This window comes from Aquarana catesbeiana, linkage group LG06, assembly GCF_042186555.1.
Source record: "Aquarana catesbeiana isolate 2022-GZ linkage group LG06, ASM4218655v1, whole genome shotgun sequence".
Classification (NCBI taxonomy): Eukaryota; Metazoa; Chordata; class Amphibia; order Anura; family Ranidae; genus Aquarana; species Aquarana catesbeiana.
The window spans coordinates 160,546,843-160,574,745 of record NC_133329.1 but is presented as its reverse complement, the minus strand read 5'-3'; the positions used below and the strand labels follow the sequence as shown (position 1 = coordinate 160,574,745).

Below are 27,903 nucleotides of genomic sequence, written 5' to 3'. Positions count from 1 at the left end.
GACGGCTTGCTGGCGGAGGTGTGCTCCATTATGGTGAAGTCCTACCGCCTCTTTTGCGGGCCTTGTCTGAAGCAGCCGAGACAGGCTGCCTACCTGATAGTATGCAGGAGGCTATAATTATAGTACTTCCAAAGCCGGGAAAGGATACGCTTCTGCCAGATTCTTATCGCCAGATCTCTTTATTGAATGCTGACATCAAGCTTTTGGCCCAAGTCTTGGCTTCAAGACTCCCTCAGATGATTGGCAAGCTAGTTCATCATGACCAGTCTGGCTTCATTCCTTCTCGCTCTACAGCTGATAATATTCGGCAGCTGTACATGGATTTACAGGTGCCAGTGGATAATCCTCGGGGGGGGGGGGGGGGGCACCATTCTGTCACTGGATGCCACAAAGGCTTTTGACAGTGTGGAGTGGCCCTACCTCCTGGAAATCCTAGCAAGGTTCAGACTGGAGAGATATTTTATCGCATGGGTGAAGGTACTGTATTCTAGACCCAGAGCTAGACTTCGTATTAACAATAATCTCTCCTCCCTATTCGAGTTGCACAGAGGCACTCGGCAGGGGTGCCCGCTATCCCCATTGCTGTTCGCTCTGGCAGTAGAGCCTCTGGCCATCTTGATCCGCATCGCCTCAGAGGTGGTTGGGTTTCGCAGGGGTCAGCTGGAAGAAAAAAAAAAAAAAATTTCCTTATATGCGGATGACACGCTCATTTATCTAGGTGACTCCGCTGCCTCTCTGCGAGCAGGGATTACAATGGATTTTGGGGGTTTCTCTGGCTTCACCATAAAATTGGTCCAAATCAATTTTAATGCCCATTGACCCGCCAGTAGCTTCAGATACTTAGAAGTGGTGGTATCCCCAGATCCGGCTGAGTATCTTCGGCTGAATCTGGGCCCACTGCTGGATAGGCAAAAAGTAAAATGTAATAGTTAGTGTAAGCTTCTCCTGTCAGTGGTGGGACGGGTGAATTTAATAAAAATGGTATGGGCTCTGCAGCTTTTATACATTTTTCACAATTCACCTATGTGGATTTCGAACAAATGGTTTAAACGAGTTGACTCATTGATGCGAGAGCTGATATGGGAAAAAAAAAAAAAAAACAAAAAAAAACAGAGGATTAGCTTAACTAATTTACAGTATGGGAAGAATGGGGGGGAGTGATTGGCAGTACCCCATCCCAAAATGTATCTTTTGGCCTCGCAACTTCAGCAGCTGGTGGGGTGGGGACAGGAAGTGGGTGAGGACCCTGTAATCAACCTGGTGACCATGTCTGACCCTTTACTGAAGGCGTCCTCCCATATGGAGATGGACTTACCAAGCATACCACATTTAGCCCCTGTGTCCTCCTTAAAAAGGTGTGGGAGGAGTTCTGGAAGGCCCTGAAGATAAGGGGCCCATTGCCCTTTACCCCTGTGTGGCATAACCCTAGATAGGCAGAGTTATACGATTTACAGGGGTTTACCCCCTGGAAAGAGGGGGATCAGGTTCTTCCCGCAGCTATATGTGGGGGAGGTGCTAAAAACATATGAAAAACTATGTCAGGGATACCAGTTAGTCCCTAGGGGCTTTTATCAATACCTCCAGCTTCGGCATGCCCTGCAGGCACAGCAACTGACCCATTCTCTGGCAGTATCATCATCGTCTCTGCCAATGAAAGGCCTCTGGACGGACGCCCGGAAAGGACTAATATCTAAGATCTATGCGGAATTGTTGTCCTCGGTCCAAGACCATGCCTCCCTTAGATGTTGTAGTAAATGGGTGGAGGATATTGGGGATCTAGATGGGGACCAGTGGGACATGGCGCTAGAATCCATTCCTGCAGCATCTGTCTCAGCATCTCACAAATTGTCACAACTATTTATTTTGCATAGAACACCAGTGCAACTTCATAGGTGGGGAGGAAGGGACTCTCCCTTATGCCCAAAGTACAAAGTACATCAGGGGGACTTTATACATTTACTCTGGAGATGTCCAAAGCTCCATCGCTATTGGGAGGAAGTATCCCAATGTATCACCAGATTAGCTCAGGTACCTGTTCCCTTGGACCCCCTGGTGTAATTGCTCGTGGCCAATGATGTTGAAATGTATCCGAAAAGCTGAGTTAGACTTACCGGTAACTCCTTTTCTGAGAGTCTTCCAGGACAGCCCATGAGACCTTGGGCTCCTCCTACCAGGACAGGAAACACGTCACCCCCACCAGATAAAAGGGCGGTCCTCCAGGCCCATGTCAGTATTCTCAAGAACCGTAGGACCCTGCAAAACATATGCATAATACACATAACTTCAGACAATACCGGGTGGGAATCCGGCTGTCCTGGAAGACTCTCAGAAAAGGAGTTACCGGTAAGTCTAACTCAGCTTTTCTCCAAGCGTCTTCCAGGACAGCCCATGAGACGATGAGCCAGAACTTACCAGTCTAGGGAGGGACAACTGCCTGAAGGACCTTACGACCAAACGCCTGCTCCTGAGCTGATAGGAGATCCAGGCGATAATGTTTAATGAAGGTCGAGTAACTGGACCAAGTGGCAGCCCTGCAAATTTGTTCCGGTGAGGCACCAGCCCTCTCAGCCCAAGACGTAGACAAGGCTCTAGTTGAGTGCGCAGTAATAAAAGGTGTAGGGACCTCCCTAATTTTGTAAGCTTCCAAGATGGCTTGCTTTATCCATCTAGCCAATGTGGCTTTAGATGCACTATTCCCCTTGTGAACTCCAGAAAAGAGGACAAACAAGGCATCAGTTTTCCTAAAGGTCTTCGTGACCTCAAGATAGACCAAGAGGATCCTTCTTACATCTAGAAAACTAAATTTTCTTTCTAAGTCGCCCTGTGGCGAACTACAAAAGGTTGGCAATACAATGTTTTGAGATCGGTGGAATGTACTTGCCACCTTGGGCAAAAAACCTGGATCGGTTCGTAACACAACTCGATCCTCAAAAATCGTGAGGAAGGGCTCCCTAACTGATAGGGCCTGCAACTCACTTACCCTACGAGCTGAGGTAACAGCTATAAGGAACACAGTTTTTAATGTAAGTAATTTAACTGACATACTTTCCAGAGGTTCAAACGGAAATTCTACCAGAGTTTGAAGTACTAGGGACAGATCCCACGTTGGACAACTTCTCACTACTACTGGTCTGGCCCTAGAGATAGATTTGAAAAATCTGGCTATAGTGGGATTTTCCAGGAGAGAAAACTGGAGGAACACACTAATAGCTGCCGCCTGTACCTTTAGGGTACTAACAGAAAGACCTTTGTCGACACCCTCTTGGAAAAATTCCAAAATAGACGGAATATCATGAGTTAATCTATCGTTTTCAGATAACCATGAGTTAAACCTTTTCCAAACTTTGGAATATATGGCTCTAGTAACTGGCTTCCTGCAATTAACGAGAGTCCTGACTACTTTGTCAGAGAACCCTTGGGCGCTCAGTATCTTTTCTTCAGATACCAGTTTAAGGAAACCACCTGAGGGTGTGATACTGGACCCTGCAATAATAGGTCTTCCCTTTTCGGAAGACTCCACGGAGGCTCTGAAACCAGAGACTGTAGCAGGGAAAACCATGGCCTCTTGGGCCAAAACGGGGCAATTAGAATCAGATCTGTCTCTTCCAGCCGAAACTTCCGGAGGACTTCTGGAATCAGCCTGATTGGCGGAAAGGCATAACATAGGCCTGGAGGCCACAGGTTCGCTAGAGCATCGATCCCCAAGGCTTGGTCTGCCGGGTTCATGGAAAAGAATATCTCCGTCTTGCGGTTGTTTCGGTTTGCGAACAAATCCGCTACCGGATAACCCCATCTCTTGGTGAGGTCTGCAAAGACTTCGGGATGAAGGGACCAGTTGTCTCGGTCTATCCTGTGACGGCTGAGATAATCTGCCAGGCAATTGTTTTTCCCCTTCAGGTGTACAGCAGAAATGGAGGCTAGATTCCCCTCTGCCCATGAAAGGATCTCCTGGGCAATGGACTGAAGCCTGCGGCTTCTCGTGCCTCCCTGCTTGTTGATATACGCGACTGTCGCTATATTGTCTGACAGGATTTGGAGGTTGTGACCCCTGATCTCCATCTGAAAAGACTGGAGGGCTCTCTGGACTGCAAGCAGCTCTCTTTGATTGGATGAGGCCCTTGCCTCCTCTGGGGACCACTCTCCTTGTGCTACTGCATTGCTGAGGTGGGCCCCCCCATCCCCAGGAACTCGCATCCGTGGTAATCCTTCGGGAAATGGGAAAGGACCATGGGAGACCTCCTGCTAGGTGCTGACCAGCTCTCCACCACCACAGGCTTCTTTTTATCCTGTCGGGAAGCCAGATCCTTGACTCCAGGGACCTTACGTCCCCGTCCCAGTTTCTTAAAAGAAACCTTTGTAACGGACGCTGACGGAGTCTCGCCCATGGTACTGCGGGAAAACATGAAGTCATAAGACCCACTGCCCTCGACACCTGTCTCAGAGAGACCGACTGGTTGGTCTGCAATGTAGACATAGTCTGGAACACTTTGGTAATCTTCTCCTGAGGAAGAAAAACTTTTTGGTTCACGGAGCAAAAATCGTAACCCAGATAAGTTACTTTCTGGGCCGGAATCAAGGACGATTTTTCTTTGTTTATTAGCCAGCCTAGGGACTGTAAGAAGTCCTGTACAGCCTGGAGATCTTCCAACAGTCTTTGGTATGATTTTGCCACTATCAGGAGGTCGTCTAAGTAAGGGATAACCGTTATTGCCTTTAATCTTAGAGGAGCCAGCACTTCCCCCAACACCTTCGTAAAGATGCGTGGGGCTGAGGAAAGACCGAAGGGGAGGGCCTGAAATTGAAAATGTCGGGTCCCCATACCCGTCTTCACTGCCAATCTCAAAAACTTTTGGAAGGCTGGATGGATAGGGATGTGAAGATAAGCATCCCTTAAGTCCAACGTGGCCATAAAGCAGTTTGGGTATAGTAGGTTTTTGATTGTAAAAACCGTCTCCATACGGAAATGCTTGTACCTGATGGACTTGTTTAAGGTCCGGAGATTCAGGATAAGTCGAAACTTTCCTGCTGGCTTTCTGACCACAAATACATGGGAATAGAATCCCTTGCCCCGCTCCGATCGAGGAACAGGAATCAGGACTTTTTGATCTAATAAGTCTCCGATCTGGAGACCCAGAGCCCTTGCTTTCTCCCGATCTTGTGGAGGAAATGTGACCAACAAACGTTTTGGTGGTTGGTGAACAAACTCCAGCCTGTACCCGTTGGTCACTAGGTCCAGGACGAAGGGGCTCAGAGTGACTGCTGCCCACTGTGGGATGAAGGCCCTCAATCTCCCTCCCACCGGGGAACACAAGTCACTGCGGCTTGGCGGGCTGTTGAGGAGGGTTAAATAGCACTCCCCCTTTGCCTCTGCCTTTGTGCCCAGTCCAATGCTTTTTCGGCCTGCTGTCCTTTTCTCTAGGACTCTGTTGCCTGTTTTGGCCACGAAAAAAATTTCTGGCTGTCTGAACTCTCTTTTTCTCTGGAAACGCCTTTTTCTTATCAGCCGTGCGTTCCAGTGCCTCCTGTAGACCTGGGGCAAATAAATGATCGCCAGTTAAAGGAAGGCCACAAAGGCGCAACTTGGAGGCCAAGTCCCCTGACCAGGTCTTAAGCCAAAGGCTTCTCCTGGCCGAGTTCACTAGAGCCGAAGTCCTGGCTGACATTCTTACCGACTCAGCGGAAGAATCTGCCAAAAAACCCACTGCCTGAAATAGGAGAGGAAAAGACTTTAAAATTTGCTCTCTGGAGGTACCTGCTGACAGATGTGACTGAATCTGGGTCAACCAAACCTCCAGATTTCTGGCCACACAAGTGGAAGCCAAAGCTGGTTTCAGGTTTCCAACTGCTGAGTCCCAGGCTCTGTGGAGAAGGATATCCCCCCTCTTGTCCATCGGATCCTTAAGCGTACCCATATCATCAAACGCCAGGTCCGAGTTTTTTGAAACTTTTGAAAGATGCGTCTAACTTGGGATTCTTATTCCATGGCTGCGCAGTGTCCTCATCAAAAGGAAACCTCCTTTTTAGGTTACTAGAGAAGAATGGTTTTCTCTCAGGATTATCCCATTCCAGTTTAATAGTATCAACCAAAGAACTATGAACTGGAAACACTCTTGATTTTCTCTTATGTAATCCTTTATACATAAGATCATGTTTGGATAACTGAACCTCTTCCTCTTTTAATTCAAGGGTAGTATAGATAGCCTTTAATAAGTCATCTACATCCTCAACAGATAACTTAAATCTTGAGCCTCGAGTAGATTCTCTATCTCTGGGCTCTGTATCTGACCCTGATTCTTCCAGAGAAGAACGGGTAGATCTGACCTCAGCCTCAGAGACTTCACTCTCTGCCTGCTGCGGAGTGCTTACTGACGCCTTCAGTGAAGACGGACTCTCTGCTGGAGTCTGGAGCTTGTCAATAAGCGTTCTAAAGGAACTGAAGGTGGACGCAAGCTCATCCCTAACAGAAGTAAGCATCTTCTGGCAAGAGGCAACCGGGTCATCCTTTACTAGGCCTTCTATACAGGTGTGACAAACTGCTTTGCTCCATGAGGAGCTCAATTTGTTTGCGCAAACCGCACATTTCCTTTTAAGTGGCTGCGCTTGGGCCTTGTCCTGAGTCTTGGTCTGCAAGACAAAATAAATGACCCACAATGTAATTAAAGCCACACAATCACTCCGTAACACCACGTGCAGGAGGGAGGAAATGTGTCCCCTTACACCCACTACTACAGAGGGGGGAGGGGGAGGGAACACTCACAGGGATAGTAAGGTGGTGACAGAACACCCCAGGCTTACCTGTGAGGTGCTGGTGTTGGGAACTGCATCCGCTGCCTGTGCAGGTACTGCAGGAGGATCCATTCTGCCCCTCTTGGTCATCCACAGCCTGGCTGCTTAACACCAAGAAACACCAGCAGCCAGCGTTCTCTGTTCGCGCCGTTTATGAAGACTGGAACCTCGTCTCCGGCGCCCGATGATGATGTCATATGCCCCGGAAGTAACTCTCTCCAGGCACTTCCTGTGGGCCAGCTTGGAGCGCAATAGCTCCGCCCCCTCGAACGCTGCGGCTTCCTCCATTCCTTGCTCAGATCAGCCAGGCTGTCGGCAGGGAAGGACAACCGAAGCTCAGCTGAGCTAGAGTGCAATGCACTGCACTAGGGGCACGACCTCACACCGGTCCTGGCCCTCTCCAGGCACTGAGGACAGAGAACAGCAACACAGCCAACCTCCCCAGCGGTGTGCTGCTTCTGGCAGAGAAAGAGGTAAGTGATATGCCCCAGAAAAAGGCCATACAAAGCCCCTGCTTATAAGGCCTATGGGAGCAGGTTCCATGAACATGTTACCCCCCGTCCGTAGGAAACACAAATAACTGACATGGGCCTGGAGGACCGCCCTTTTACCTGGTGGGGGTAACGTGTTTCCTGTCCTGGTAGGAGGAGCCCAAGGTCTCATGGGCTGTCCTGGAAGACGCTTGGAGAAAAGAATGTATTATATGATAACTAGATTGAAGTATTTAGCTAGAAAAAAAAAAAAAAAAAACTTATTGCACAGTACTGGATGGCATCTGCGGTCCCCACAGGGAAACAATGGATCAGCTATGTTAACTCCCTACTTCTTAAAGAACGTTTGGCCTATAGCCGCAAGAAGGCGGTAGGTAAATTTGATCTCATTTGGCAACCATGGTTGGAGGACCCTAGCCTTGCACCACCACAATTGGTAATGGACAGACTTCTTATGTAGAGATCTCCTGTTATTGGGGGGGGGGGGGGGGGGGGGCAGAGGAGCGGGAAGCAAACGTTCAGTCATGTTACTGGTTATGCACCAGGCCTGGGAGAATCCGTTGGTAGAAGAAGTGACTAATGCTGCTCTGTTATATTGGGTCATAAGGAAAAACTATTTTTATATGCACTGTATAACTGCTATTGTTCATATAATATGGACCCCTGTTATAATATAGTCTATACTTGTACTGTTCTGTGTGGTTCACAGCAATGACTGTATGTACCATGTGGGCAATTAATAAAAAAAAAAAAAAAAATTGTGATCTCGATTCAACCCCCCTGAAGATCTCTATTGCTCTGCAGATTCTTCCATATAACAAGTGGAGAGACTTATCTGCTCACTCAGCTGTCAAAAGAAAACATCCTGGCAGTCTGCCAAGTTTTTTAACATGAAACATGTAAATCTTCCTTCTTAGATCAAAGGGATAAACTTGTGTGAAAGAAAAAATCTGGGCAGTCTGCCAAGTTTTTTACAACCTGTAAATGCAGGAAGTTTAACCACTTAACCACTTGACGACCGCCTCACGCCGATGTACGTCGGCAAAGTGGCACGGACAGGCAAAATCACGTACAGGGTACGTGATTTGCCTTCCGCGGGTGGGGGGTCCGATCGGACCCCCCCCCGGTGCCCGAGGCGGTCGTCTTTTGTCCAGCGGCGATCAGTGATGAGGGGGAGACCATCCGTTCGTGGCCCCCCCCCTCGCGATCGCCGCCGGCCAATGAGAATCTTCCTTTGCTGCTGTATGCTAAACAGCAGCAAAGGAAATGATGTCATCTCTCCTCGGCTCGGTAATTTCCGTTCCGGCCCGAGGAGAGAAGACATCAATGTGAGTGCACAACACTACACACACAGTAGAACATGCCAGGCACACAAAACACCCCGATCGCCCCCCGATCACCCCCCCCCCCCCCGTCACAAACTGACACCAGCAGTTTTTTTTTTTTTTTTTCTGATTACTGCATAGTGTCAGTTTGTGACAGTTACAGTGTTGGGACAGTTACTGTTACCCCCCTTTAGGTCTAGGATACCCCCCTAACCCCCCCTAATAAAGTTTTAACCCCTTGATCACCCCCTGTCACCAGTGTCACTAAGCGATCATTTTTCTGATCGCTGTATTAGTGTCGCTGGTGACGCTAGTTAGTGAGGTAAATATTTAGGTTCGCCGTCAGCGTTTTATAGCGTCAGGGACCCCCCTATACTATCTGATAAATGTTTTAACCCCTTGATTGCCCCCTAGTTAACCCTTTCACCACTGATCACCGTATAACCGTTACGGTTGACGCTGGTTAGTTTGTTTATTTTTTATAGTGTCAGGGCACCCGCCGTTTATTACCGAATAAAGGTTTAGCCCCCCGATCGCCCGGCGGTGATATGCGTCGCCCCAGGCAGCGTCAGATTAGCGCCAGTACCGCTAACACCCACGCACGCACCGTACACCTCCCTTAGTGGTATAGTATCTGAACGCATCAATATCTGATCCGATCAGATCTATACTAGCGTCCCCAGCAGTTTAGGGTTCCCAAAAACGCAGTGTTAGCGGGATCAGCCCAGATACCTGCTAGCACCTGCATTTTGTGCCTCCGCCCAGCCCACCCAAGTGCAGTATCGATCGATCACTGTCACTTACAAAACACTAAACGCATAACTGCAGCGTTCGCAGAGTCAGGCCTGATCCCTGCGATCGCTAACAGTTTTTTTGGTAGCATTTTGGTGAACTGGCAAGCACCAGCCCCAGGCGTCAGGTTAGCGCCAGTACCGCTAACACCCACGCACGCAGCATACGCCTCCCTTAGTGGTATAGTATCTGAACGGATCAATATCTGATCCGATCAGATCTATACTAGCGTCCCCAGCAGTTTAGGGTTCCCAAAAACGCAGTGTTAGCGGAATCAGCCCAGATACCTGCTAGCACCTGCGTTTTGCGCCTCCGCCCGGCCCAGCCCACCCAAGTGCAGTATCGATCGATCACTGACAAAACACTAAACGCATAACTGCAGCGTTCGCAGAGTCAGGCCTGATCCCTGCGATCGCTAACAGTTTTTTTGGTAGTATTTTGGTGAACTGGCAAGCACCAGCCCCAGGCAGCGTCAGATTAGCGCCAGTACCGCTAACACCCACGCACGCACCGTACACCTCCCTTAGTGGTATAGTATCTGATCGCATCAATATCTGATCCGATCAGATCTATACTAGCGTCACCAGCAGTTTAGGGTTCCCAAAAACGCAGTGTTAGCGGGATCAGCCCAGATACCTGCTAGCACCTGCGTTTTGCCCCTCCGCCCGGCCCGGCCCAGCCCACCCAAGTGCAGTATCGATCGATCACTGTCACTTACAAAACACTAAACACATAACTGCAGCGTTCGCAGAGTCAGGCCTGATCCCTGCGATCGCTAACAGTTTTTTGGTAGCGTTTTGGTGAACTGGCAAGCGCCAGCGGCCTAGTACACCCCGGTCGTAGTCAAACCAGCACTGCAGTAACACGTGGTGACGTGGCGAGTCCCATAAGTGCAGTTGAAGCTGGTGAGGTGGCAAGCACAAGTAGTGTCGCGCTGCCACCAAAAAGACAAACACAGGCCCGTCGTGCCCATAGTGCCCTTCCTGCTGCATTCGCCAATCCTAATTGGGAACCCACCGCTTCTGCAGCGCCCGTACTTCCCCCATTCACATCCCCAACCAAATGCAGTCGGCTGCATGAGAGGCATTTTTATGTCCTCCCGAGTACCCCTACCCAACGAACCCCCCAAAAAAGATGTCGTGTCTGCAGCAAGCGCGGATATAGGCGTGACGCCCACTATTATTGTCCCTCCTGTCCTGACAATCCTGGTCTTTGCATTGGTGAATGTTTTGAACGCTACCATTCACTAGTTGAGTATTAGCGTAGGGTACAGCATTGCACAGACTAGGACACACTTTCACAGGGTCTCCCAAGATGCCATCGCATTTTGAGAGACCCGAACCTGGAACCGGTTACCGTTATAAAAAAGTTAGTTACAAAAAAAGTGTAAAAAAAAAAAAAAAAAAAAATAATATGAAATAAAAAAAAATAGTTGTTGTTTTATTGTTCTCTCTCTCTATTCTCTCTCTATTGTTCTGCTCTTTTTTACTGTATTCTATTCTGCAATGTTTTATTGTTATTATGTTTTATCATGTTTGTTTTTCAGGTATGTAATTATTTATACTTTACTGTTTACTGTGCTTTATTGTTAACCATTTTTTTGTCTTCAGGTACGCCATTCACGACTTTGAGTGGTTATACCAGAATGATGCCTGCAGGTTTAGGTATCATCTTGGTATCATTCTTTTCAGCCAGCGGTCGGCTTTCATGTAAAAGCAATCCTAGCGGCTAATTAGCCTCTAGACTGCTTTTACAAGCCGTGGGAGGGAATGCCCCCCCCCCCCCCCCCACCGTCTTCCGTGTTTTTCTCTGGCTCTCCTGTCTCAACAGGGAACCTGAGAATGCAGCTGGTGATTCAGCCAGCTGACCATAGAGCTGATCAGAGACCAGAGTGGCTCCAAACATCTCTATGGCCTAAGAAACCGGAAGCTACAAGTATTTCATGACTTAGATTTCGCCGGATGTAAATAGCGCCATTGGGAAATTGGGGAAGCATTTTATAACACCGATCTTGGTGTGGTCAGATGCTTTGAGGGCAGAGGAGAGATCTAGGGTCTAATAGACCACAATTTTTTCAAAAAAGAGTACCTGTCACTACCTATTGCTATCATAGGGGATATTTACATTCCCCGAGATAACAATAAAAATGATTAAAAAAAAAAAATATGAAAGGAACAGTTTAAAAGTAAGATTAAAAAAGCAAAAAAATAAAGAAAAAAAAAAAAAAAAAAAAAAAAAACACCCCTGTCGCCCCCTGCTCTCGCGCTAAGGCGAACGCAAGCGGCGGTCTGTCGTCAAACGTAAACAGCAATTGCACCATGCATGTGAGGTATCACCGCGAAGGCCAGATCGAGTGCAGTAATTTTTCCAGTAGACCTCCTCTGTAAATCTAAAGTGGTAACCTGTAAAGGCTTTTGAAGGCTTTTAAACATGTATTTATTTTGTTGCCACTGCACGTTTGTGCGCAATTTTAAAGCATGTCATGTTTGGTATCCATGTACTCGGCCTAAGATCATCTTTTTTATTTCATCAAACATTTGGGCAATATAGCGTGTTTTAGTGCATTAAAATTAAAAAAAGTGTGTTTTTTCCCCAAAAAATGCGTTTGAAAAATCGCTGCGCAATTACTGTGTGAAAAAAAAAAATGAAACACCCACCATTTTAATCTGTAGGGCATTTGCTTTAAAAAAATATATAATGTTTGGGGGTTCAAAGTAATTTTTTTGCAAAAAAAAAAAACTTTTTCATGTAAACAATAAGTGTCAGAAAGGGCTTTGTCTTCAAGTGGTTAGAAGAGTGGGTGATGTGTGACATAAGCTTCTAAATGTTGTGCATAAAATGCCAGGACAGTTCAAAACCCCCCCAAATGACCCCATTTTGGAAAGTAGACACCCCAAGCTATTTGCTGAGAGGCATGTCGAGTCCATGGAATATTTTATATTGCGACACAAGTTGCGGGAAAGAGACAAATTTTTTTTTTTTTTTTTTTTTGCACAAAGTTGTCACTAAATGATATATTGCTCAAACATGCCATGGAAATATGTGAAATTACACCCCAAAATACATTCTGCTGCTTCTCCTGAGTACGGGGATACCACATGCGTGAGACTTTTTGGGAGCCTAGCCGCGTACGGGACCCCGAAAACCAAGCACCGCCTTCAGGCTTTCTAAGGGCGTGAATTTTTGATTTCACTCTTCACTGCCTATCACAGTTTCGGAGGCCATGGAATGCCCAGGTGGCACAAAACCCCCCAAATGACCCCATTTTGGAAAGTAGACACCCCAAGCTATTTGCTGAGAGGTATAGTGAGTATTTTGCAGACCTCACTTTTTGTCACAAAGTTTTGAAAATTGAAAAAAGAAAAAAAAAAAGTTTTTTCTTGTCTTTCTTCATTTTCAAAAACAAATGAGAGCTGCAAAATACTCACCATGCCTTTCAGCAAATAGCTTGGGGTGTCTACTTTCCAAAATGGGGTCATTTGGGGGGTTTTATGCCATCTTGGCATTCCATGGCCTCCGAAACTGTGATAGGCAGTAAAGAGTGAAATCAAAAATTTTCACCCTTAGAAATCCTGAAGGCAGTGATTGGTTTTCGGGGTCCAGTACGCGGCTAGGCTCCCAAAAAGTCCCACACATGTGGTATCCCCATACTCAGGAGAAGCAGCTAAATGTATTTTGGGGTGCAATTCCACATATGCCCATGGCCTGTGTGAGCAATATATCATTTAGTGACAACTTTTTTTTTTTTTTTTTTTTTTTCATAAAAAGTGTCACTTTCCCGCAACTTGTGTCAAAATATAAAATATTCCATGGACTCAATATGCCTCTCAGCAAATAGCTTGGGGTGTCTACTTTCCAAAATGGGGTCATTTTGGGGGGTTTTGTGCCATCTTGGCATTCCATGGCCTCCGAAACTGTGATAGGCAGTGAAGAGTGAAAGCAAAAATTTACACCCTTAGAAATCCTGAAGGCGGTGATTGGTTTTCGGGGCCCCGTACGTGGCTAGGCTCCCAAAAAGTCCCACACATGTGGTATCCCCGTACTCAGGAGAAGCAGCTAAATGTATTTTGGGGTGCAATTCCACATAGGCCCATGGCCTGTGTGAGCAATATATCATTTAGTGACCACTTTTTGTAAATATTTTTTTTTTTTTTTTTTTTTTTTTTTTTGTCATTTTTCAATCACTTGGGACAAAAAAAATAAATATTCAATGGGTTCAACATGCCTCTCAGCAATTTCCTTGGGGTGTCTACTTTCCAAAATGGGGTCATTTGGGGGGGTTTTGTACTGCCCTGCCATTTTAGCACCTCAAGAAATGACATAGGCAGTCATAAACTAAAAGCTGTGTAAATTCCAGAAAATGTACCCTAGTTTGTAGACGCTATAACTTTTGCGCAAACCAATAAATATACGCTTATTGACATTTTTTTTACCAAAGACATGTGGCCGAATACATTTTGGCCTAAATGTATGACTAAAATTTAGTTTATTGGATTTTTTTTTATAACAAAAAGTAGAAAATATCATTTTTTTTCAAAATTTTCGGTCTTTTTCCGTTTATAGCGCAAAAAATAAAAACCGCAGAGGTGATCAAATACCATCAAAAGAAAGCTCTATTTGTGGGAAGAAAAGGACGCAAATTTCGTTTGGGTACAGCATTGCATGACCGCGCAATTAGCAGTTAAAGCGACGCAGTGCCAAATTGGAAAAAGACCTCTGGTCCTTAGGCAGCATAATGGTCCGGGGCTCAAGTGGTTAAAGTCTAAATCTTTTTCTGACACTTCTTTCCCAAGTTAAAATCAATATTTTTTGCTAGAAAATTACTTGGAACCCCCAAAGGATATATATATATATATATATATATATATATATATATATATATATATATATATATATATATATATGCAGAGACCCTAGGGAATAAAATGGCAATTGCTGCAATATTTTATGTCACACTGTATTTGCCCAGCGGTCTTTCAAAGGCAATTTTTTGGGAAAAAATACACTTCAATGAATAATAATAAATAAATAAATAAAAAAAAAAAAAAAAAAAAAAAAAAAAAAAAGGAAAATAGTGATTCTCATTTTAGCCAGAATCGTGCAGCTCTACTGCACACGGAAGGTTTTTTCCTCTTCATGCATAGAATGCATGAAGAGAAAAACCTTCTGCCTTTGGATTGGATTTAAACATCCAATAACATTCACAGATAGCCAGTCAGCCTAATCTAATAGCAAATAGGTGGTTTGGAAGCATGACTGCCCCTAATCTTTACTACAAAACAGAATGGACATGGCTTTACTTTCTAAAGGCAACAGACAAAGGAAAGTGCTCTGCTTTGCTATTGGAGGGCTTGTTACAAATGGTGGGAAGGAGAATGACTGGGGTCCTGTGAAAACTTTGGAAAGGAACCCTGGATCAGTTTCTAGGATGACGTGGTCATCAGAAAAATGGAAAGAAAGGGCTCATTGAGAGAAAGTGCCTGCCGTTCAAACACTGCACGCCAAAGTAATTGCAATCAAAAAGGCGGTTTTAAATGTAAGCATCTTTACAGAAGGCCCCTGATGATGTCATTTCTGACGAAACGGCCGTAGGGTAGACACGCACGCATGTACTGCGCATGCGCGAACTTTCGTTTTCCACCGGAGCTGTTTTTAAACTTTTCCTTGCAAGGATTTTTGTATATTGAATGGCTATATGGCGGTTTTAATAAAGGAACCATAAGCTTAATTACACTATCGGAGCATCTCTTTCTTTTCTCCTGGACACCCATTACTGTTGGGAATGGCTTTCCTCCATGGCTGACGATCTGAGAATATCCACCTAGCACTCCATAGCGGAACCCATCCATAGAAGGTACAGCATCCTAAGAGGAGATCAGTTCATACCTTTTTCTATAGGCTATTCGGTAAGCCTTTAATCTCTCTGAGGTGACGGGATTCACAGTGGTGGAAGTCGGTTATCCAACAGCGATAATTTCACAATTTATGGACTTTATATAAATGGATTAGCAATTTTTATTTACACTTAATATTCACGGATAATATTTTGGTGGAATAATGTGCACATCTCTCTATTCATAAGTGTTTGCACATAGCACAAAATATTTTCACTATTTGTTTATGCATTTACATTTTTTTGTGAACTATTGTGCACATTTCTTTGCTCATAATTTTAAAAGTATTTGCACATAGCATGATATTTTGTTTATATCCAGCGCTGCGCTCTTTTGTTTATATAATTATTTGTTTATATCTTTACAGAAGAAACTTCCAGAAGCTCAAAAGGAGGCTTGATGATCCCACATAGAACCAAAGATAAGACCCATTTAGGACAAGTGTAATTATTGGTCTTTTTTTGGCCAGGGGTTGAAGAAAAATATCCTTCCACAAGTGGGTTAAAAGGTGATCTTTGAAGAAAAAACCCCAAAGCCCAATACCTTCAGGGTGACAACTGCTAAGCCCTTACCTGCAAAAACTCCAAAATAGATGGAATATCAGGGTTGGATTTATTGTAGGCATCCATAAAAGGAAATAAAAATTCAGTCTAACCGCCCCCATCAACTGCTCTTGTAACCAGATTGCGCCTGCTGAGTGGGGTACTTATAACTATCTGACAGACCTATGGATTTCAGATTTGGTCTTCAGAAACCACAAAGCCAGATTTAAAGAGGTAGTAAGCCGCAGTGAATGGAAAAAAAAAAAAAAAAAAAATCCCCTTGCGTATCATGAAATCAGTGGACTCCTGTGCAAGATCAAAAGTGGGCCCTATTGTTGTAGAGGGAAAAAAAAAAAAAAAAAAAGGCAAAAAGTGCGCATGGTTTAAATTGTGCTTAAGTCGGGGGTGCGTCTTGAAAGAGGTGTGGTTGGAGTCTGAGATTAACATTACTTACATAATGCAGAATGTGGTAAATGGCAAATGTACAGTGCAGAGTATACGGTAGTGGGTAGTATGCGCAGGAGAGGAGTGTGGAGTGTATGGAAGTGGGTATTATGTGCAGAAGAGGCGTATGGCGGTGGGTATTGTATTTAGAAGAGGAGTAGGGAGTGCATATATTACTGATATCTATACACTGAGTGCTATTCCCTATATTTAAAGTGATTGTACACCCTGTACAACCACTTTTACCTACAGGTAAGCCTATATTAAGGCTTACCTGTAGGTGCTGGAAATGTCTCCTAAACATCCACGGTTTAGGAGATATTTACAATAAAGCCATGCGCCGACATCTACGGCGCATGCTCACTTGAGAAATGGCAGATCGTGCCGTCTCTAAAGGGGTCATGCCATGACTGGCGGCTCCCACGCGCATGCGCTGGAGTGACGTCATGCGACTCCGGCCAGTCACACTGTGGCCCGGAAGGAAGAGGGCTGAAGATGAACGCTCGCTGCTAGGGGGGACAGCTGTGACATTGCTGGCTTCGGTTTCAGGTAAATGACACATAATAGGCTACTATGCGATGCATAGTAGCCCATTATACTTTACCTTTGCAGGGAAATAAAGAGGAAGTAAAACCCATCAGGGTTTACGTGCTCTTTAACACTGGTATCTGTACACCGAGTGGAACTGATATCAGTGTTAAATATAGGGAATAGCACTCAGAGTATAGAGATCAGTGTTATGTATAGGTTATAACACTTAGTGCATGAGCAGTCACTGTCACACTGAGCCCATTATAGAATAATGCACACTCTAAGCTACTGGCGATCACTGACCTGCACACAAGGCAGACTGCTGCTCTGTACACTCTGCCACCTCCACTGAACACAGAGGTGAACAGTAGGCGGTGTGTGTCCCTATGTAGAACCCCTCAGGAGAAGTAACAGGAACGGCTGCCCTCAGTTGCATGGCTTCACCATCCCTCTCATCCCAGCCAGCACAAGTCCTTCCTCCTCTCCCAGGGCCACTGCATCAACCGCGGACAGGAACCTCTCATGGGGTCTCTCACTGACCACTGAATGCTCAGTCCGCCCCTGGGTGCTGTATGCACTTAGTGACAGGCGCAGCCAGGGACATCTTTAATACTGATTGGTCCCTGGACCAACAACATTTTATTGGGTCCCCATGCAATTTCGCCCCCCCGATCATTACACCGGACCCCCTCCACCATACTGCCCTCATTATTAAACAGCCCCCCTCATTACACAGGAGAACCCTCCATACTACACCCCTTACACAGGACCCCTCCTCCATACGAACCCCATCATTAAACACAGGGGTTATTGTTTAGGGTGGAGAGGTGGGTTATTTGTTTAGGGCGGAGAGGCAGGGAGGGTGTTATTTAGGGTGGAGAGGGGGGTTATGGTTGAGGGTGGAGGGGAGGGGAGGTAGGGAAGGGCTTGTTTATTGGAGAAGTGGGGAGGGGGGTTTGTTTGGGGTGGAAAGGTGGAGAAGGGGCTATTGTTTAGGGTACCTGTAGGTACAAGTGGTAGAACAGAGTTTACTACCACTTTAAGGTCCACACCTGAGGATGTAGATCTCAACCCTGGGAATTTAGATTTGGTCTGTCCAGGACAAATCAAAGAGGGGCAATGACCAAAGAGAGGAGGCTTGAGAATCATGGCCTCTTTGGCCAAAATAAAGCGATCAGGATCAGATTTGTGTGCTTCTGCTTGAACTTCCAAACAACTACAAGAATAGGGGAAAAAAAGCATAGCAGAAACTGAACTGCAAAAGGAATTAAGTGTGTCCATGATAATAGCATTGATCTTTTGCATGAGAAAACAACAACTTTGTCTTTACATTTAGCAAAGAGGCAAAAAGAACCACCTCTGGGGGGTCTGACAGGGTGGCAAACACTTCTGGATTCTGGGACCAGTCTCCCTTCTTATCCAGGTGGCAACCAATAAAACACAATTAGTTCTGGGTCCCCTTGAAATATACCGCCCAAAAGAAGTCAGTTTCGTCTATGCATAGTTCAGAATAACCTTGGCCACGGACAGTAGGAAAGAACTCTTGAGTGCCCTTCTGCTTGTTGATATATTCCACTGTAGTAGCATTGTCTAAGAAGGATCTGCAGGTGATGACCCTAACTTTATTCTGAAACATGGACAGGGCTCTCACTACAGCACCTAATTGTCTCCAATTTGAAGAAGCATTGCATTCCCTCCATGTCCAATGCCCTTCCTCCACCCCAGGCTTCATATGGGCACCCCGTGCACTCCCGTCTATGGTCCACTGAAGGCCTTCTACAATACCAACCTCTGGTTGGTAGATACATTAGTGTTTACAGCATCTATGGAGACAGATTTCATACTTTTAGGAGGAATGACGGAAAGTTTCTCTAATATAAGCGAGTCCACTGGACTGCAGGAATACAGGTTTGGCCTGTATTTGATCAATGAATATTGATCTTGTGAACCTTACCCAATGTAAGATAAATCTTTGATCTCAGGAATCCAGATTATATCCCAGTATTCTGTTTATGAAAGAATCAGGTTCTGTTTCTCTTGATCAGCCACTCTAGGGCTATCAGCTACTACTGGGTGAACTGTATGTCCAGCTGTAGCTGATGATGTAAAGAGGCAATCACAAATAAATTGTCTAAGTAAGGGACAATAGTGATGAAATGAACAAAAGGCTGCTAGAGACTGTCCTACTACTTTGGACCGTGCCCTGTATTAAATTAGAACTATAGGCATTTCCCTCCGCCCCCCCATTTTGGATAGAGTAAGGGAGGGTTATAACCCCTACAAAAAGGCTTATTTTTGCCCCATTGGAACATTTCCCTTCTATTAATTTTCTGGGGAAAACCCAAAATTCTGTATTTCTTTTCGCTTTCACGGACAATGGTAAACAGGACAGATAGGGAGGATGAATCTCCCTAACGGTGACACACACATTAGAAACTGACAGTTCTAATCCCTCTCCCATCTATCCCAAACTAAAAGTTCGGCCTTTAAACTGTTAGGGCCAGTTCACTCCATTGAAAGTCAAGATGTGTTCCGGATGCATTTCTGCATGCGTGTTTGAGGCTTTCTAGTGCTTTATTCCTTCAATGAGAAAAGGGGACATGTGCATCTCGGTGTGGATTTGATGCATTTTACTGCAGTCCAGTGCAGGAAAACTGCAGCATGTTCTACTTTTTTTCTGGAACGCACGGAAACTGATCACACTGGTATGAACTATGCCTTTGGAAACCATGCAACCTACTATCCATGCGTTTCTGATGCAGAAGAGGAAAAAAAAAAAAAAAAAAAAAAAAAAAAAAAAACGCACTTGACTGCATGCGATGTGAACTGGCCCCAAGCTCAATAAATTAGGAATAACGGTGGAGGGATTTGAATTCCATCCTCTGTCTAATCTATCAGCCCCAGAATAAAAGCGGTGGAGGTTGTCTGCTTCAACTGCAGCAGAACCCAGTAAGGTGCAATCAAGAGGATACCTCTTGCCCTTATGGTCTGTCCAGAGCTTTTTAAAAACTTGACTTTCTTATTAAGCAGAGTCTAGGTTCCTGAGCCACAAAAAAAAAAAAAAAAAAAAAAAACCTAACAGGGTTTTCTTTTCCCCTCTTGACAGGAATTTTTTGTTCCTATTGCATTCAAGAGTAGCCAGCTTTGGGAAAAAAAAAAAAAAAAAAAAAAATTTTAAAGAATAAAGTAGACCTCCTGTAAAAGGACATTTTGGCATTCAAGAAGAATCACCATATGTGCATGCGTGGCTAAATACCGATGCAGAAACCACTGGCGTTAACCCGAGCACAGTCGCATATGGCCAGTCAGCATTTCAATAGTTAGTGTCAGTGACCCAAAACAACTATAGAGCCACGGACTTCTGACTTTTCATAGAAGGGAGGAGCTGATAGTCACGTCCAGCCAGGCACTGTGTATGTGGACACGGTGGTGCTACTCTGGAGGTTTTATGGGATTTTAAAAGTTTTTATCTTGTAAGTGCAACTTGTCTATTTGGGAGCTTTGAATAAATTTGTATACGGAGAACACTATGGTCTCTATAGTTATTATTTACACGTCCTGAACTCATGGAATTTTGAGCCAAGCTGAGAGATGATCCGCTTCTTTGGATATTAATGAGCCGAGTTACCAGTAAGAAAAGAGCCATCTGGATTACCCACTATTGATTGGGAAGAGGAAGTGAGAGCAAAGAGCTCGTGGGGAGATCCGCATATGAGTTTTGACTCATCTGGGAGGTGAGCGCGCAATTTTACTGGTGGTGGTGTGCACTCCTTTTGAGGACGAACAATCACTGTGGGGGAATTGTGTGGATACACTGATCACAAGAAGAGTTTTTCATGTTTTATTTCTTCATTTTTTCAATTTATGGACTATTCATTTATATGTAGGATTTATTTATTTTAGAGATTTGCACTTTATAATTTTACACATAGCACTACATTTATTATTTACTATCCATTTTGAAATTAGTGTGGTGTACCACTTGGAATGTTTAGCAGCTGTGCACGTTTATTATTAGGTTATCTTATTTAAATATCACAATATTTTTTACTTGTGGCACTGATTGTTTCATCTTATAATGTATGCTGATTTATTCTTTACAGGGCTAGATAGAATAGTGTTAGATCGCGGATGTCTGTAGATGTGGCGATTTAATTGTTAGGCTGGACTTGTACTTTAATCACATGTGGTATTTAAAAAAAAAAAAAAATGATACTTATCTTTCTATTAGTTGTCTTAAATCTTTTATCTCTTAGGAATTATTTACACCTGTGGTTGGGGCAATAAATACCACGCAGTTAAACTGCATTTTTACTGCTCCCTAGTGGTTCCCGCTTAAACTGCAGAATTAGGGGTGTACATATGCCACGGCAAAAATGATTCCCCACGTACTAATCAACTAATGTGGCCAATTTAAAGTGATACTAAAGACTTGTTTTTTTCTTTTAAAAATAACAAACATGTTATACTTACCTCCTCTGTGCAGTGGTTTTGCACAGAGCAGCCCGGATCCTCCTCTTCTCAGGTCCCCTGCCAGCGCTCCAGACCCCTCCTCCCTGCCGAGTGCCCCCACAGCAAGCAGCTTCCTTTGGGGGCACCCGAGCCACAGCTCTGTGTGTCCATTCAGACATGGAGCCATGGTTTGGCCCCGCCCCTCCTCATTGGCTGACTTTGATTGTCAGCAGCAGGAGTCAATGGCGCATTAAAGGTAAAAAGCCTTCTGGATGCAGTTCCCTCCCCATACTTACCAGAGCCCGATCTCCATCCAGCAATGTGCATGAGAGTGGCAGTCCTCCCAGGTCTCCCTCTCTCCTCATGGGCTCACACAGCAGTAGGAGCCATCAGCTCCTGCTGCTGTAAATCATAGCCAGTGAGCTATAACAAGAGGCTTGCTATTGGGTGCACTCAGCAAGGGGGGGGGGGTTGCTGTGCAATGGTTGCTCTGTGCAACCATTGCACAGAGCAGGTAAGCATAACAGGTTTTTTTTTCCGTTTTTGTAGAAACCCTTTAATTGCTCTGGGTGTTGCTGCTTTGACAATTCCACTTGTGTCAGATCACGTGTCCCCTGCCAGCTGTTATAGTTTCACAGCTATGTCAGAATCTCCTGTAGTGATGTAGGAGAAGCCACAGCGCCTGACAGGGAACATGCTATCCAACATACCCAGAAGCGTCAGATGGCAGCAGCACCTGCAGCTCTTCAGGAGAAGGCAGATATTTAAAGTGATTGTAAACCTTTTTTTTTTTTTTTTAAATGTCAAACATTTTACACTTACCTGCTCTGTGCAATGGTGTTGCACAGAGCATCCCCGACCTAGCAGTGTATGCTGTCAGAATACAGTGTCCTGGGGGGGGGGGGGGGGGGGGGATTTCTCCATCACCCTTGTTTTGTGGATGGAGGTATCAGTCTTTTTTTCCCCCCATTCAGCGAGTGTTAGGCTGGCTACACTAAATCTCTGGAGGAGCAATGTAGCCACTCTTGGACAGCAGTAATGTCAGCTGGTGGAAAGGACTGTTTTAGATGGACTTTACATCAGTGACTTGAATTAAAGCTGAACTCCAGCTGACACCATTTAATAAGTTTCTTTTTTAGTGAGCAGCAGTGAGAGGGGATTGCAATGAATGTTCCAGCGCATGATGTGATGTGATTTTTCTTTGTAAAGTGATACTAAAAAAAAAAAAAAAAAAACACACACACTGTTTAATTTCCATTGTCCCTTCTATTCCTGGATGATGGTACTGTAATACTTTTAATTAGGGAAACATAAGCAGCCTCTGCTCCTGCTTTAACCACTTCAGCTCCGGAAGATTTACCCCCCTTCATGACCAGGCTATTTTTTGCAATACGGCTCTGCGTTACCACAAATAGAGCTTTTTGGTGGTATTTGATCACCTCTGCTGATTACATTTTTTGCGTTATAAACATATGCTTTCGGCTATAAAACATACTGAAAAAAAAAAAAAAAGTAGTAACAAAAAATATCTAAATTTCTTCATCAGATTTAGGCCAATATGTATTCTGCTACATATTTTTACTAGCAATGGTGGTGATCAGCAACTTATAGTGGGACTGCGATATGGTGGCGGACAAATCGAACACCTGATACTTTTGTTGGGACCAGTGGACACGAATACAGTGATCGAAAAATAATGCACTGTCACTGTATTGACCCTGGCTGAAAAAGCTAACATGGGCGATCAAAGGGTTAAGTGTTTCTAGGGACTGTTTGCCAACTGTGTGGTGGGTGCTAGTACTGTGGGAAGGCAGAGATCCGTGTTCCTGCCTAGCAGAAACACAAGATCACAGCCTTCCCTTGTCACAGAACAGCTATCTGTCTTGTTTGCATAGGCAGATTGCCGTTCCTCCTGTGTGCCGAACGATTGTCGGTTCCCGACGGACATCGCATCCGCCGGACCCACTAATTGGCTCCCGCTGTGTCCGATCATATTGCGGAGCTGGTGGCATGCCACAGATCCGCTAGATATGCGATTCTGCCTAGAGCGGCTGCCCTTTCGCAGTAAATGTACATGGGGCAGTCGGCATCTGGTTAAATTGTCATACAAATATATATTTAAAATTAAATCTTTAATTTTTTGTGTGGGCGGATTTCTGCCAAACAAAAGCTGCGTCACGCCCCTTCAACCTGTGTCTTAGAACAAGGAGAGAAAGCCTCCATCAATCATGATGTAATATCCCACCCCCATTGTGTTTAGCTGATTGGTAGGCATGGAGGAGGGGGAATGGGCTGTCATTTAGCACTATGCATACGCCCACACTCTATAGCCATATGAGCTGCTCAGATGTGATAGGGAGGAAATGCTCAGGGTAGAAAATACACTGAAAACAGAGCATGTGCACTAGCTGCCAACACCTATATTACCTTTATTTAGGTAATATACGGAGGGTGCCCTGACACTATAAAAAATAACTAGCTAACCAGTGTCACCCGTGACACTAATACGGTGATCACGGGGTTAAACCTTTATTAGGGGGTCCCTAGACCTATCTGGGCCTACCCCCAAGTACCCCAACACTAATTATTGTCAAAATGACACCAGTACAGTGATAAAAAAAACAAACAAAAAAACCTATAAACACTGCACTGGGTGACACAGTGACAGGGAGTGAAGGGGTTAACTGACTGGGGGGGGGGGTGAAATGTGTGCGTGTAGTGTTGGTGCAACTTACTCTGAGATGTCTTCTGCTCTCTCTGGAACGGAAAAGAGTTCCACGAGGGGAGGCGACATCACTTCCCCTGCCTGTGTTTACACTTACACAGGCATGGGAGGATTTCATTCGCCAGAAATTATTGGCCTGGGCCTGGAGACTGATCGGTTCTGAAGTGAATCCGAGCGTCGGGCTCGCGCCCGACGTACAGCTACGCTTCGCCCAGCCGAGCCAACCTGCCGCAGTATAACTGTGGCGGCTGGTCCGGAACTGGTTAAAGTAGAAGTACATAACCCCACCCCCCCCCCCCCCCCCAAATTTGGATAAAGCAAGGGTGGGTGATAACCCCTGTCAGATTTGTTTTCGCCATCGGTGTCCCTTTGAGAAAAATTTCCATTCACTTCCTGTCTCATATCCAAACAGGAAGTGAGAAGAAATCCCTGCAAATTAAGAGATTTTCTTGGGGACCCCCAGGTCAACAGAAGTAGAATTCCCATTGGAGATTTTCCCTCTATTACTCTTCTGGTGACACCCAAATTCTGGGTTCTTTTACTTTCAATGATAATGGTAAACGGGACAAATAGAGAGGGTAAAGCTCCAGAATGGGGGCACAGACAGCAAAAAAAAAAAAAAAAAACTGACAGGTAATCTAAACCCTCTCCACTGTATCCAAAACTAAGAGTTTTGCCTTCAGGTATACCTTAACAACTTCAGCCCTGGAAGATTTTACCCCCTTAATGACTAAAGCATTTTTTGCGATTCGGCACTGCGTCGCTTTAACTGACATTTGTGCGGTCGTGTGATGCTGTACCCAAACAAAATTGATGTCCTTTTTTTCCCCCACAAATAGAGCTTTCTTTTGGTGGCATTTGATCACCTCTGTGGTTATTTTTTGCGTTATAAACAAAAAAAGCAATATTTTTTACTTTTGCTATAATAAATATCTTCCAAAAAAAAAAAAAAAAACCCCCACACACACACACACAATAAGTGAATACTGATTGGTTTTGCGCAAAAGTTAGAGCGTCTACAAAATAGGGGATAGATCTATGGCATTTTTATTAGCAATGGCAAATTTTTTTTATCGGGACTGCGACATTGTGGCGGACAGATCGGACACTATTTTGGGACCATTGACATTTATACTGCGATCAGAGATAAAAATAGTAACTGGCAGGGAGGGGGTTAAACACTAGGGGGCGATCAAGGGGTTAAATGTGTTCCCTCAGTGTGTTCTGTGGTGTGTGTGTGTGTGTGTTGGGGGGATACCTAGGACATGACAGGGAGCAGTAATTCCTCACCATGTCACTAGGCAGAACAGGGAAAGGTTCTGCCTCTCGTCTGGATCATGGGCCACCGACGGACATCAAGTCCGTGGGCACGCTCCTGCGGCATGTGCTCGCCCGCTAGCCCGGGATTATAAAGAAACGTACGGGTACACCCTTTTGCGCACCCGTGCAATTCTGCCGACCTACATCGGCGTGCGGAGGTCGGTAAGCGGTTAAAGGCGGAACTACACTCTCCCATCTTTTTTTAGCCAAGGCAGCCTTCATCTTAGCCTCCGTTTGATCTGAAGTTGCCATGTAGTTAGTTTATGACACCAGCCATTGATGGTTTGGTCGAGAGCACAAGCAACTGTGACAGTTGCATTCCCGGCATGCCAAGAGTGCAACTTTTTGCAGCTGTTAAATTGAGGAGTTTAGTTGCACTTTATAGTGGAACTTTAGTCAGAAAACAAAGTCCTGCTAGATCACTTCAGGCTGGCGCATTTTGCAGGTATAGCTGTGTAAAACATTAAAAATAAGTGCCTATGCTGTTTAAAATCCAGTAATACACGGTCTCACCCTGCGGGGAGATGCTGCTGATCGGTTGTCCTCAGCAAACACACACAGTCAGTGTGAGGCGATGAGAGACGATTACAGGCATTTCCGTGTTTACATGTGACCGATTGGACACAATCACGTGGTTAAAGAGACGTGGCTCTTTACAGAGATTGGGGGTCGCACCGTGTCCTAGCAACAGGGCGCAGCCGCTGCTCTGCGGTTGTTTGGGTGCGCAGTCAAATGACGTCCACCCAGAACGAGAGCCGCACCATCCCTCTGTCGTTTGATGGTGGGCAGGCAGCAAGCAGTTAAACTGCCATGGTGCTGCACATTTGATCAGTTATAGTACCAGCCATTTGATGGTTTGATAGTTTGGTTGAGGGCAAAAGCAAATGTGACAGTTAGTAATCCTGGCATTCCAGGAATGTAAAATTTGTTTGAAACTATTCAAATCGATGGGTTTAGTGCCATTTTCTGATTTACTGCTGTTTGGGGGCTCTGGGTTTCAGCAAAATGGCAGCCCCCAGCAAGAAGCAAGTTGTTATGGGTAAAGTTCCACTTTAATAACAGAACGGATGTGAACAGACAGCATCCATTTAAATCAGAACAGAACAGGATCCAGCCTTGTTCCACTGAAGAAAAAACAGACAGATGTAAATGACTGTTCATCGGTTTACATCTTCCATATGTATGGTTCAGTCAGGAGCTGTCTGAAAGACTGGCAGATGGATCCACGCCCATGTGAAAGGGCCCTTACCTGTCCTAAGGTCTGTGCCACCTTCAAGAGCAGAACCTGATGGAAGAATCGTTTCTATCTGACACTTCTGGGTCCCACTTTGGTTTCATTCTCTGGCCCATGATCATCACTGAGGACAGGGCAGAAGGAACCAGAATGGACATACGACACACCCAAAGTGAGCTTACCTCTTCATCAGATGACTGACACAGCAGCAGGATGGGGGACGTAATCATGCTTTTCTTTGCAGTCAGGCCTCTATTTCTGTCAGTTTAAAACCGTGACGGGGCTGCTTTAAATTATATAATGTGTGTATGCCTGGAATCCTCCGATTAGTCACAGACCAATTGATCTAGGAGCTGGTGGCACGAGGTACACAGCCCTGTATTACACTGCTATAGAGAATATATTATTATACAGGATTTATATAGCGCCAACAGTTTACGCAGCGCTTTACAACATTAGGGAGGACAGTACAAGTACAATACAGGAGGAATCAGAGGGCCCTGCTCGTTAGAGCTTACAAAATATATATATATTTTTTTTTTTTTTAATTTCACATACACAATGTACACAGCCCTGGGTGTGTGTGTGTGTGTGTGTGTGTGTGTGTGTGTGTGTGTGTGTGTGTGTGTGTGTGTATATATATATATATATATATATATATATATATATATATATATATAAAAAAAAAAATGCACAGACCGTTATGATGACTTCCCTGTTTAGCTGTACAGCGTACTGTAACATCTCTTCCTGAGGCCTGTTCTGCTGTTACAAAGCGAGCAAGTCATTCCAGTCACAGCTCTGTAGAACTGCACCACCTCACTACACAGCTATTGAGATGGAAGCCTACAGTACTCTTATATAACCGCAACCCAAATACAAGACAGGCCGTGTGACCATGTCTCCTCTCCCCGCATATTTCCACAAGCAGCGCCCTAACAGCCGTCACACAGCACCCTCTCTTACCAGCTGGTTGGTGCTCCTGTTGTCCCCTTCCGCCATTATTGTGTATCAGCTCGCTCTCACACAGCTCTACCCGGACCTCTCAGCTGAGTTCCAGCTATAAAAGAACTCCCGGCATCCTTCGCGATACATGGGCCGCCTAGGGAGCAGAGCGCACGCGCGTGTCATTGGTCCAATCAAGCCTAAACGTCGCCATGACAGCCAATGGCCGCTCTCTGCCTGATAACATGACGGTTCAGATTTGAATTGCATAAGAAAGCTCCAGGAGAGTATGTGAGGCGCTGGGACAGGCGGAGCCTTCATATAAAGAGAAGAGGGGGTTTGTAGAGAACAATATTCTACAAAGAGACAGACGTTCTATTGTACTCCTCCTAGGGATTATGTCACATAAACTTTGTGATGAT

The 27,903-nt window shown here is 45.1% G+C and overlaps 1 protein-coding gene across 1 annotated transcript in view; it reads right to left on the bottom strand.

Moving 5' to 3' along the window:
* ARL6IP1 (ARL6 interacting reticulophagy regulator 1) overlaps window positions 1-27,659 on the bottom strand; it is a 43,303-nt gene extending 15,644 nt beyond the window's left edge. Inside the window, exon 1 of the mRNA XM_073591122.1 lies at window positions 27,503-27,659. Within this exon, the coding sequence (XP_073447223.1) occupies window positions 27,503-27,538 (36 nt within the window). The 5' untranslated portion in view covers window positions 27,539-27,659. The remainder of the gene's footprint in view (window positions 1-27,502) is intronic.
* Between the last annotated feature and the right edge of the window lie 244 nt (window positions 27,660-27,903).